We start from the raw sequence: 13,881 nt of genomic DNA on the forward strand, positions 1-13,881 counted from the left end.
TTTTGTGGATAGCCACATATTTCGCTTAATAATTAGACATAAGAACTCAATATAGTAATTTTTTCTATGAAAAATATATTTTTTGAGTTTTACTTGTAATTCAAAGGTTTAGGTTTTATTTTAGAAAATACCTAATTCATATTTTTAAAGTGATTTGTTTTTATTTTTGATTACTTTGATATCATTCCTAGAAGTGCATCATATTTTGCTTTTTTTCATTTGCCAATTTATTTGAAATAGACACTTAAGAAGTCAGTGAGAGGTGCAAGATCTCCAAATAAGTGGGCAAATCATGTTTGGGAAAATCTGTCACTCAGTTTAGGGCAAATAATGATTAGGCAAAATAGTAACAGAATAACAAGCTCATTGTAAAATATTTTCATTTGCAAACATTGTAATTAATTTACCAAAACACGCAAATCAAATTTAAAACTGAAAACAAAAGACATGCTTTCTTTTATAATTTAAAAGGAATTCTCAATTTTTAAACTCAAAAATCTACTGAAAACATTATTTAACAAACACTGCTGTAAAAGTAGATCACCTCAGTAGTGTGTGAAATCAATCTTTAAATTTTATAAATGATTTATATTGACTCATGAAATTTGTTGTAATTATAAAGGAATGATAAATGACAGCCAATAAGTCTTCAGCTGCTTATGATGAATTCTTTGGATGACTATTTTAAAAAGAAATGGCCTGCTATAGTCTTTTTATTTTTAGAAACATTACTTAAAATTTAATATATTAATTAAAGTTGTAAGTTATGTTAAGTTTCCTTCGAGGTTTAATATCCGAAATCAAATACTTTTTACAAAAAGATATTTTCTTACCTCCCATGGGGGACTCAGTGAGTCAGGATTGCAACAAAAGAAAATTTAACAGCTCCTCACTGCTGCCTTTCAAGGTAAGTACAACGATGGAGAAGACGACCTGCAATGAGCAATGTAGCCTAGTTGACATACTCAAAAGCTGGGTCTTGGGCTAGGCGTACTGAGAGAATTTGCTTTAGCAGGAATATGTTACAGTGTGTTAGGATGTTGTTACGTATAATTAGATGTACCTTCTATGAAATAGCATCTTCACAGCCTCGGGCCTAATGAAAAGTCATTAAGACCATTTACAGTAGTTGATTCAGCTATTAACTGGGCTATCTGGAAAGAAGCTGTCAGCACACACCGTCATCATTGCTTGCCAATTCATTCAGGGGTTTTTGTTGTTGTAATGCTAATTTCTCCTCTAATTTCTTATGCTCCCTCTTCCTGGTCTTTCAGTAAATTGGAGTTAGCTGTACTTCTGATTATAATCAATTTTCTAGGCTCCTTGTACTGTATTTCTTCTATTGTTGTTCCTCCCCTCCCTGTATCCACCCCATAACCCCAAACTCATTTGAATGCGAAAAGTATTCACACTTAGCATAGTTCCATGTCAGTCAGCTCTACTTAACCTTACTTAGCATCTGTCCTTCTCCAAAGAATAGGACCTTAATTCTGAATCTAATGAGTAGATGTCCTCCCTTCTTTTGGTTAGCCATATGTATAAGTCTACAGTGTAAATGAAATCACTGTAAATCATCAAAAGTGGTTGTTACTTTTTCAGTTGGTTTCCTTGTTCGTTTCTCTTGTTGGTTTTCCTTTTAATGTGGCATTTTCATGAAAAATTATAGTGTTATTTTCTAGTATGTTCTGTTACCCACTTCAAAATAAACTCTCCTGTATTAGGTACACTCCCTGCAGTTACAGAGGAATGGAAGAGAGACTACCTCATGGAAGCATGTCACGACTAACAGATCACTCCAGGCACAGTAGTTCCCATCGGCTCAATGAACAGTCACGACATAGCAGCATCCGGGATCTCAGTAATAATCCTATGACTCACATCACACACGGCACCAGCATGAATCGGGTTATTGAAGAAGATGGAACCAGTGCTTAAATTGCCCTGTCTAAGGTGGAAAACTTGTGCCATTTAAAAAGCAGATTTTATTCTTTGCCTTTGCATGACTGATTGCTGTAACTCACTGTTATGCGTTCAGTCAGGTGCAGATTGTGTCCATTTGAAAAGTAAACTTGCTTTTTATATTGCATCAAACTTGGAACATCAAGACGTCCAAAATGCTAAGAATTATATCGTCACATAAATAATCCTTATTTCTAGGTTATGAAGAGATAATTATTTGTCTGGTAAGCATTTTTATAAACTCATTTTATATTTAGAAAAATCCTAAATGTGTAGTGACTGCTTTGTAGTGAACTTTCGTATGATATCAGTTACTTGTGAGGTAACGTTCTTGGTCGTTCTGTTAATAAAACAAAATTTCAGAATTAAAGAAACTTTCTATGCAAGGCTTATTTCTCAGATGAATAATAGGACTTTGTAATTTTATTTCCACTGAGTGAAGAAAAACTGTGTTTTTAAACTGTAGGAGAATTTGATAAATCAGCAAATGTATTTTAGCTAACAGAATATAAGATCAACAGAAGAATCTGATTCGTCTTTTGAAGGCTCTTTCAAAATTCTATCAAAATAAACTTCATCCAGAGAGGTGCAGGATTAGGAGTAGCAATGGGCATTTTTTCCCCCTATAATTGAGCTGATTTTATTACTTTTGTAAATACTACTTTTACTGGCAGTGTTTTTATAACTTATCCATATGCATGATGGAAAAATAATTTTTAGCTATCTTTTCCCATATAGTAGTATTGATTCACAGAGAACTTTATGTTCTATCTGTTCTGTGGAGGCATGTAATAAGATCAGCATCACATATTATAATGTGTTTTTTTTGGTGTTTTTTTTGTTTTGTTTTGTGGTAGCCACAATTACAAAATGGCAAAATATTTTCTCTGTATTCATTGTTGTATTTTTCTACAGTGAGATGTGATCTTGCCAAAGCCACCAACCAGATCTTGGTATCCAGGCCCCTCCTACCAGTGAGTTGATTGTCTGCACTTGCATTGCCCAGTAGCAAATAGGCTACAGATTTTGTGCCCCTGCCCCCTCCCCCTTACTTTCAGATTCTGGATCATTCTTGTTTACAGCTGAAATATATATAACCTAAACCCAAAGTGGTGTTTTATTTGGGATATCTGAAAATCATTGTAGCTAAATGAAGCATGGTTAATCTTGCTGTGAAGTATCTTTTAATCTTAAAAATATCAACTCAAAAATTGACATTTTTGTCTTGTAATGTTTAAATAACTTGCAGTAAAAACTATGAACTTTATTTGGCATGAAATTGATCAGAACGGAAAGAAAAATTCTGGAAAACGCTGGGTATATTATATAGAAAAGCGTGTTTAAATAAGCTGTCCTCAACCCTGACTACAGATAAGAATCACTTGGGGAATCTCTGATGCCCAACAACTCCCTCTCATTCAGAGGAGAATTGGTATTTTTTCTTAAAAAAAGCTTTCCAGGTGATTCTAATCTGCAGCCAGGCTGCAGTCTGTTTTAAACTAACTTGCCCTTGATGATGGTCTGACGGTATCCTATTACATCGTGTGAAAATCTAGCTGGACTCGATATTATACTTTTGTATCATTACCTGATATACAATTGTTCTCCATTTTATTGTCCTTTTATAATGTGGAATTCTGGGCTCCACTCCTAAAGATTCTTATTCAGAAACTCAGAGGTGGTAGGACTTTAAAATCTGTAGTTATAAAAATACTGTAGATGATTATTTTGCAGATCGTCTAAGAATCATACCTTAAAAAACATTCTAGACTCCAGAGAGTTCAGCTTTGTCATATGCTAGCTTTTGACCTTTAACACGTTAACTTCTCTGAGCTTCAGTTCCCTTGTTTGTAAATGAAGATAGAAGATAAATACTTATCTCACAAAGTTGTCAAATAGGGATCAAATGAAGAATCTTATGAAAGTGATATGAAAAGCATGAAATAATATAAAGGAATTAAGATTATTGAGGATTTAAGAGATTTGTTTGAGGGCTATTATAGTACATTTCATGACGTGTTTAATTCATGCGTACTTCTACTGTGTTTTTTTAAAACAAAAATACTAAAAAATTAGGTGTTGGTACAAGAAGCTTTTAGCAGGCACAAAAATCAGTTTTCTGATAAAAATAATTTGTAGGTCATGTTGTTTCCTTCAAAGTACCTATGTCTTAATATTTATTGTTATTAATTCTTCGTAAGATATATTTGAACATTTGGCCCAAAGTGTTTTTCTTTTTCCTCGGTCTTCATTGTATTTCTCATTGGAACTGGAGTTAATATTCAAAATAGGCAGAGTCTGAATTCCCCTATAACTAATATTTAGTAAGCCTTTTCTCTGAAGGAAGGCCAAACTTTTAACAACCCATTTATAAATAAATTAGTAATTCATGAGGCTTTTGTCTGAGAATCTCTTCTGAGAACAGCATGAGAAGACCAACACAAACGTTCAGAAACAAAAATAGGAAGTTAAAATAGAAGGTACCAGTTTGAGCTCAAAGATTGTTAGTCATTGCCATCTGCATTATATTACCAATTGCCAAAATGTTAATTGGTTTTCTTGTACAAGTGGCCAAGTATAGACAGTTAAGTGAACATCACTATGAAAACCTTAACTTTGTGCTTCCTTATTTTTACATATTCATTTGTAAGCTTTTCTGTTAAACTAACTGTTGGTATATATTGTAAGTGCTATACTGACATTTCAGTGACTTTCAGTATCTTAATTTTGCTCCACAAAATTTATTTAATATTGTTTACCCATTGTTTTGAATAACAGTGTTTAGTTTGGGCCGTGTTATTTATCAAACTAGTGTTCCAAATTAATTTTTTTTTTTTAAGAGACAGTTGAAGAACTATAGCAAAACAGAGATTTCAAGTTAGAACAAGCTTAAACCAACTTGAGCAAGGCTTTCTTACCATATGTTTAATTTGTGTTGTGATTGGCACATGATAATGTTTAGTATTTTATTTGTTCAACTGACAACTGAGAAAATAATAGTACTCTCTAAAATAATATATGTTCAAAAGGTTTAGAAAAGTACTTTGATTTCACCAATATTGTATTTAATTTATTTGGTAATTAAAAAATCCAAGGCAATATTAGGCTCAAAACAATAACTAGTTTCAAAGAATAATTGATTAATAACTCAACAGCTAGCACAGGGATTAGTACATAGTAAAATTTTGGTAACTGAACGAATGACTCATGTCATGCAACTCACTTATACCCTAGTAGTGAGAGTCTCACTTCAAAGAAATTTGAAGGATTTGAATTTAAACTAAGCAAAATGAAGTCTGCTTTACCAAAAGGACATGTGGCAAGTAGTCAGAAATAAGTAAATTGTACCAAATGAAACCTATTTCTCCTATAGTAACAGTCCATATTACTATTTAAATTAAAGAAATAGATATATATATAGACACAAACTGTACCATTAACTTTTAAAGGTGAAAGCTATTCTTAGAAGGACTTAGGCTCTTGTTGGTTTTATGTGAAGTTAGATCTTGTATTAGTTGGGTGAATGAACATTCAAGCAAACCTTTATTAGTAATGGCTTTCTTTTCCTGCTGCTTCTTAGAGCAGATTTATAAAAATTCTAAGAATCTTTTCAAATTAGAAAATTTTACTACATTTTAACCTACCTCATTAGTTTCTTTTTGCTAATACCTGGAAATAACTGAAATTTAATTATCTTGGTTTAGGCTGTATCCCCATGAAATAACATGAACTACTTAAATTTTTTTGATAAAATAGTGGATCATTGGCTGAAGCTTGGAAAACATTAATATACCAAAATTTCACTATGATGATATTTATACTGCTTTTGACATGCCAAAGGTACATTTATATATTGTCATACTTGGGTGACTTACATAGTCTAGTGTAATGAAAATTCTACTGGGTTTGGAATTCAGAGACCCATAATTATGACATAAACTGGACAGGTCATTTAACTTCTCTTACTCTCAATTTGTTCGGTGTAAAATGAGGATAAGGTAATTTTTGGTCCCAACCTACACGATCTTGAGAGGATCAAATGACGTGACATGTATTATAATGCTCTGTAATCTATAAATTACTTACATGTTTCTGTTAGAATTTGGGGGTTATAGAAAACAAGGATTGGTCTTCAGTGATATACAGCAATAACAACAAAATAGTCAATTAGACCGGTATTCATTTGGCACAATCTTAAATCAACAATCCAATTAGCCTTTAAAAACGAGGCTCTTTTTCAAGAGTAGCCATGCCCTTAAATTGTGCTGGCTCTTTAATACATGTTATATACCACAGTATGCTCTCAACTTTTATATGGTTGAATTTATAGGTCACTTGCAACAGAAATTGGTGATCTCCACTATATGTTACCTTTGATACAAAATTATGTAAAATAGCTTGACTTCACTGAAATTTGTAAGAAAAATGTAAAGAGGAATGTAGGCCTTAACTTTTTTTTTCTTTGAGGACTTTCACGTGCTTAATTCTCTTTAAGAACAAGTTTTAAAAGGAGATTACTATAACTTGTAGGTTTTCAACACTGCAAAACTTGAAATTTTAAGTCATAGCATTATTTGTTTGTATAGTTGTATATATAATTTTTAAACCTGCATAAAAAGTATTTTTCCATTTTCCCCCTCACATATAAACACAAAAGATAGCATCTTTACAGAACCAAGATTTACAAAGGAACTCATGATTCTTTTAAACTTTTATCCCTTTTTACAACTAATTAAAATAAGAAAAAGTGTTTACATTTAATTCAGCTACATTTCCTAGTAGCTGTATAATTTTATACATTATTGTCATTTGTCTATTTTATTTGTATGGAAAAATTATGTTGACATCTCTTCATAATTTATCTTCTTTTTTGTTCCAGTTATATGAGTTCCAGTTATATGAGGAATAGGAAGACTACATCCTTTACCTTCCATCTGACTGTAATCAGTCTCCTGGGTTTTTTGGGGGTTTTTTTTTCCTAATTTAATTTTAATCTTAATTTTTTAAAAAGTCAAATTGATATAGGATTATAATTTTCTCTCAGGATGCAAAATCTAGGAGAAAATGTTAAAGTCTATCCAGAACCAGCCACCTTTTAGACATTACCATTTTGGTTGATTTATGAAGAGGTAATATAATAAGTTAACAAGCATATTTTTTATGCTATGATCTCTCATTAGAAAGCAAAATTGTGTTGCTATAAAGATAAAAGAAAGTAAAATTCCACTTTAGTCAAATACCATACCAGTAGAACATTACTCCCTGTAAGAGTAGTTCAATCTATTTCAATGATCTGAAGGAAATTTCCTGCAGATTATTTTTTTTAAGAATCACCTATCACAGGATATCTATATTGTCCTTTCTTAGACATTTGCATTGTTATGAAAACATTGCTTATAATTTAGTCTCATTTTATTGGCCATTGTCACCAGTTTAACCTGATAGAGAAACAAGATTTTTTACCTTATAATTCGGATTTTGAAGATTCCATGTTCCATTATTTTGGTAATTACCATTCACTAATAACAATGGTATTTATAAGACAGTGATATTTTTTAAGTTTGTTATTTTATCCTATTTCCTGAAGCAGGATGAACTACGCTGTTGTTGTTGTTATTATTATTATTGTTATTGCCCTGGGGTTTTTGTTATATAAGTCAGCTTGCTTATTTTGCTAAATGCAAAAATTTCTTTGTGTTGTGCTTATTGGCTTAAAAGAAAAAAAACTTTAGAGCTAAATAATTTCTGTTTTCTAAATTGTCAGATTTTTTTTTAATGCTTAATAAAAATGTATTAGGTTATATTTAAAGTACGACAGAATTTTGAGTTATGAGACCTAATTTCTAGTCTCGCTGTTTTTTTTCAATGAGCTGTGTAACTTTGGAATTTTATCTCTTGGAACCTTGGTTTTCTCATCTGTAAGTGAAAGAAACAAGGGCATTAGATTAGGTAATGTCTCAGATTCCACCTGTCTCTAATTTGGTTGTCCCTTGACCATTTTATAATCATTATTCTGGGTTTACTTTTATTCTTGTTATTATTCTTCCTATAATCTATATTTACTAGATTAACCTGTACTGTTAATGCAATTTATCCTTAAATTGATAGGATTCAGATAGGTTATTAACTTTGTTTTCCATTCATGATTTTAAGTAATTTTAAAGGAGGAAAGTTACATTATAGATAAGAAAAGTTACAAATAATTGACAGGACTTTTTTTTCCCCCCATGGAAAAAGTCTCCTAAAGCACCAACATAAGCACCTTAAATTTATATACAGAAAAATGTGACATACAATTTTATGGTCTTTGTGCTAAGCATGAATATAGCTAGTTAGCATAAACTTTAAATAATCTGTATTCAAGATAAAATTAGTGAACAAAGCAGTGATAGCAGTGGCCCATGTAGCTAATTAAAAAGCTATCAGGGTTTACCAACATTAAAATAATTACAAAATGTAAAAGGAATTTCAGAGGAGTGGAATGAAAATTTTCTGTTCAATAATTATTCTTAAGCTGTATTCTTAGATTCATTGAATGAATACAGTTGTCAGATTGCCATGGACAAGCGTATGTCCTGCTTTAAAAATATTAGAGATAAATGTGGTTTGTTATTTTTAATTTTTTTTCTGTCTGTGCAGAAGAGGTTCCATAAAGCCTCCTTAAATGTCCCTAATAAAATGTAGTGATTCCATTAGTTCTATCTCTCAGCAGAGTTCTCTTGTAGATTTGTGTTTTCTGAGAACCAGGCCAAGGAGGTTCCTGTTACTTTTAAAGGTCATCGTCTTTGCTCTAATTATCTGCATTAGTTCATATCAATCTCTTGAACACTTTGGTTTGTAGATTTACAATCTAGGTATTGGGTTTGTGGTCTGATGGGTAGAGAAGAATAATGGAAAGTTGATACAGGATGGTGAACTGGTTTCTGGTGTGATTTCTTTGGCTATACTTGAGGCTACACTTGATTCCTTGTCTTTGGTCAATTCCCTGAATCAGGCAAGTCTACTAGCTTCCGGGAATTAAATTAGATGCCCAGCTTTTCTCACTTAGACATGCCTACGTTACCATGACATTTTGATTGCATGTTAAAAAACTAATCTTTATTTTCAGTTCTCTGGCTCTGCATGTTTTATTACATTTGTTAAACTTGAATCTGATGTCCAAACATTTCCTTGAATGTTTTCTGGGTTTTGATAATGGGATATTCTTTAAGGTAAAGCAGATAATCCTAGAGTGAGTTAATTTATATTATCCATCCACAATTTTTCTTTCTCTAACTACTACTACCCTCCCCAGTTTTGAAAAGGAAATTTATAAATGTCCTCTCTTATTCCCTTAGCCGTGCCTCAGATGATTTTTCCCTGAACTACCCTTGTCAGCAGTAACATTTAATATGAAATAATTCTATATTTCTGAGACAAGATCAACACAATAGTTTTTTATGTTGAGTTTTACATATGCTTGAAAATAATGTATTTTCTTTATATGTGACCTTAAAAATTATTTTTTAAAATCATAAAAAAGATTCTGATGTGAAAATATTAGTCTGGAAATTCTCTTGTCATCAGGTGCTATTTGTTCCATAGCTGTGAGTTATCAGAGTAAATCTGAATTCTTTATCATTAATCTTTTTTAAATTTAATTTCTCTAGAATTACCGCATTTCACATATCTTTAACACCACTTTTTACAACTTTTCTGCTTTTATTTTCAAATGCCAATTTATTTTTAATTTTTTAATTTTTTTTTTTAGTTTTTGTTTTTTATTAAAGTTTAAAAGTATTGCATTATAAAGGCGTGACTATAGTTGAGACATTTACTTTGGAATAATAAAGATATCACCACCACCAGCCATCTCCCCCAGCCCTAAAATGAAAAAGCTATTAAATTGTTAAATTCTGTTCATTCAAAGAGCTGTGGAAGCTGTTTCTTCTAATTTAAAATTTTTTAATTAAGAAAATACTAACTTCACTGTATTTTAATCTGATAGTGAAATTGGGGGATTATTTATATAAATCGATGTGTCTACAATTAATAAGTTATCAGTTATTTCACTTTCTGTAATTTGCAATGTTTTGTTTCTCAAGCTTTTTTTTGTTTTGTCTTGTTTTCTTAACATTGTACAATATTGTATATATTAGGTTATCAGGGTCATCTCAGCAGAAAACTCCTGTAGATGAACTGTTCTTTCTGAGAATCAGGCCAAGGAGATTCTTACTATGTGGTCATAGTTGGATAATATTATTCTAAACTATGTGAAATTGCTGGTTTTGTTGGTCAAAAGTGATCAAATGTTAGCAATTTCATAATATATATTTAAGAAACACCCAAACAAAAGATCTTTTAGAGCAGATCTACTTCCCATCCCAGCACTTCTTATCAACCTACCAGAGGCTTTATGAAGGAGCCTGTCAAACTACACGTAACCACAGGTCTATCAAGAAAACTTTGCTTTGTTGTTCAGTTGTCCAGTTTTCAAAGATATTTTATCGAAAAGACTTCAGTAATTAAAGCAAATACCTTTTGGGAATGTATGCATTTACATAGGCTTTCATTAAGTCTGTGTGTAGTTTTTAAGCTTTCGTAACCTGAGATACCACCATTATATCAAAGGATTAGTCTGTAAATATCATATAAAGGCAAAAATAACTTCATGCCTCATATCTAATATGGACTCAAATTTTGCTAATTACACAATTTTATATTCTTGGTAGGCACTCTAAAATAATGAATACTACTGTGTTATGTAGTCAGATTTTCCTTAAGGCACCATTAAAAGATTTTTATACCATATTTCAGGTGATAAGAATAAAAGTATATGAGTATAAAAACATATAAAAATATGAAGCCTTTTACACAAGAAATCCCCAATTTTAGGTAGAGCTATGATCTAAAAGGTTGTAAATTGGGTTGTTCCAAACTCAGATTACATCTCCCCATATAAATATTATTGCTATGAATAATAAGGGTAATAGGTTAGCAAAGAGCTGATTCGTGCACTCCAGTATTAACCTAGGTGTTCTGGTTTGAATAAACTTTTACAGTGGAGAAAGCTGGCTTTGATCTCTCAATACTGCTTAGTACACTTCTTCCAAGGTGATACCATGAGCCGCCCTCCACAGTTCCATACTCTCTCCTTTACGTTCCCCAAGACCCTCCTACCTGCCTTCTATCTCCAGTCTTCCTTATCAATACTTCCAAAGTATAACTTACCTCGTGTTAGGAAGAAAGAAATTTGCTTTAACTGATTCATATTAAAGTATTAGTAACTGTAGCCCTTTTACCCCTTTAAAAGGGGTAAAAGGGCTATAGTTAAACATTAAAACAATCATTAAAACAAACACATTACTGTTAGCACAAATTTCTATCAATTAGTAGAATATTAAGCTTTAAAACAAAAGTGGAAATAATTTAACTAGTGTTGGTGGGACTATTGTAAGGCAAGAGATATCATTAAGTGACCTAACTCGGGAACCTGCCCCTCTTTCACTGAACCCACATGATGTCTGAAAGTTTGTGTATTTTCAGTGACCTTGAGGAAGGGAGCTAGTCATTTGTATTTATGGGTTATATAAAGCCAGGGCCTCGCTGATCCTGTTTTCCAGTTTACAGGCTGTGTCTGGAGCATCCTAAATATCCATCACCCATACTATTCTTCTGAGACTGTGTTTCCATGTCAGTCTACCCTCCCTTCCAGCTACGCCTGTCTTCTAGCTCTGCTCATTGATACTAATTTTACAGATGAGCACTGTCAATTCTTGTAAAAAGAAAAAGTCTTTCCTCATTTTACTGTTAACAACAATGACCACCACCGTCTCTTTTTTTTCAAGAGATATAAAGGTAGAAAAGATATTCCTTTAACATTTAAAAAAAAAACCTATTATTTTTAAATAGCTGGCACTTAGCAATTTAGTTTTCAAACCCTACTTTGAATTAAATTGATGTGGTGATTGATTCTAAATCTTAATCTTGGTTTATCGTGTAAACATCTAGTTAGAGAGTGTTTATGCTAAAGACTTGTATTTTTGTGGCATTAGTTTTTCATGTTTCTTTTTTATGTATGTAAAATTGTTCATTTCCAAATGAGTGGAGAAGTTACTGTTGTTGAGATATGTATAGGGCAAGTGCACTTGATTAGAGCATGAACTGTACTTTCACAGTAGCTGGCTGTGCTTTGCACTCTGCTCTTGTAGATTTATTTTGTTTACAGTAGACTACTGTCAATTTTTGTAAATGTTTTTACTTAGCACTTTAACTGTGAGTGTACAAACTGATTTTAAATGTAGTGGTTGTATATTTTGGTTATAAATTGGAAATTTTTTAATAAAATTAAATAATTTGTTCTCTATTTCGTCATTAGTACCTGACTGAATATAATTTTTAAATCATCTTCCAGACTCTTTAATATATTACATTGCTACTTTTAAATTATGTCTTATATTTTATATTCTGGTAATACTTATTTTTTCATTCATAATACCATAGGATTCATATTAACCTAGAACATAGAACTATGTAAAACACACACTATTCTGTATCATCTCTCTTTCTCTCACACTTATTTTGTCAATATAGGGAATACTCATCTCTGTTTGTTCTTACATCCTCAGTATATACTACTACTGGGCACATAACAAGGGCTCAATAAATATCTGTTGCAAAAAATGAATACATTAAAGTATCTATAGCAGTGTTCCAATAGGAAATCCTATCTACATAAGCAAATCAGTTTTTGGTGGTTTTTTTTGCACAGGAAGGCAGACCAGGATTTAAACTACCAGGAGGGTTTCTTGCCTGGATCATACTTTTTAGTTGGAAGGGACCTTAGAACTCATAAAGTTCAATCTTCAATCCAGTGCAAAAATCCTTCAGAACCATCTTTTTAAGCCTTTGCTTGAGTGATTTTAGTAACAGGAAGCTCACTACTCTGTAAGGCCTTCCGTTCCATTTTGAGGCATCTTAGTTGTTAGAAAAGGCTTTCCGTATGTTGAATGGAAAATATATCTCTTGGTTACCTTCACACATTGGTACTGCTTTATAGATAATACAGTAATTCTTTCACAGACGATTTTCTAGTCATTTGAAAAAATGTATGCTGTTTCTCCAAATCTTTTCTATAAGCAAAACATGTCCTGTTTTCTACTTTCTGTCCGATTCTCCAGTTCTCTCGTGACTTCCTATGAGTCCCTTGTTGTGAGTATTCCTCTTAAAATTCCCCACAAAACTGAACACGTATCTCCAGGTTCTACAAAATCAGTGAAGAATTCAGTATACATTATGCTCTACGTTATACTTCTGTTAAATTTATCACAGAAGAACAGGGCACTTTTTTTTTTTTACGACCATCTCTCTTTAATCATTGAAGGGAGGTGAAAATATGTATACATACATGTTCATAAATTGTTCAAACTCTAATGTTTGCCAATTAAAGTCAAATGTTTTCTTGAGCTGCTGACTGATTACTATGTGCCAGGCAATTAACCAAATAAAGGCCTTAATCTCCTGACAGTTTATTTCTAAGATGAACCAAATATTTAATTTAGACGGGAAAAATATCCTATTGTTATATGGTTGCTAAATTTAAGGTGTTCACATTTAAAGGGAAGGGAGTAATTTTTGAGTGGTTTATTTTATGTTGCTCATTAGCTAGCTTTGTAGATAAATGTTGATCATTAGCAGACTGTGTCCTAATCATAGTGTATATGCAGAAGCACACAGATACATACACATAGAGACGCAGTTTCTTTATCTGCACAGTGGAAGTCTTGGACTCGGCCAAAGGTTTCTAGCTATGGGATCCTTTAATCAAAAATAGTATATGTTAAGTGAAATAAGTCAGACAGAGAAAGTTGAGAAACATATGATTTTACTCAGATGTGGGATATAAAACTGAAAGCAACAAAGGACCAAGACAAACAAAACCTC

The 13,881-nt window shown here is 32.1% G+C and overlaps 1 protein-coding gene across 2 annotated transcripts in view; it reads left to right on the top strand.

Annotated features, from left to right (window-relative positions):
• Positions 1-4,864, top strand: part of FZD3 (frizzled class receptor 3) — a 65,474-nt gene extending 60,610 nt beyond the window's left edge. For both annotated transcript variants that reach the window (XM_033134801.1, XM_033134802.1), the window contains 2 exons: positions 1,722-2,183; positions 2,875-4,864. In XM_033134801.1, the coding sequence (XP_032990692.1) occupies positions 1,722-1,935 (214 nt within the window). In that variant the 3' untranslated portion in view covers positions 1,936-2,183; positions 2,875-4,864. The remainder of the gene's footprint in view (positions 1-1,721; positions 2,184-2,874) is intronic.
• Positions 4,865-13,881: the final 9,017 nt, after the last annotated feature.

This window comes from Rhinolophus ferrumequinum, chromosome 18 (assembly GCF_004115265.2).
Source record: "Rhinolophus ferrumequinum isolate MPI-CBG mRhiFer1 chromosome 18, mRhiFer1_v1.p, whole genome shotgun sequence".
Taxonomy (NCBI): domain Eukaryota; kingdom Metazoa; phylum Chordata; class Mammalia; order Chiroptera; family Rhinolophidae; genus Rhinolophus; species Rhinolophus ferrumequinum.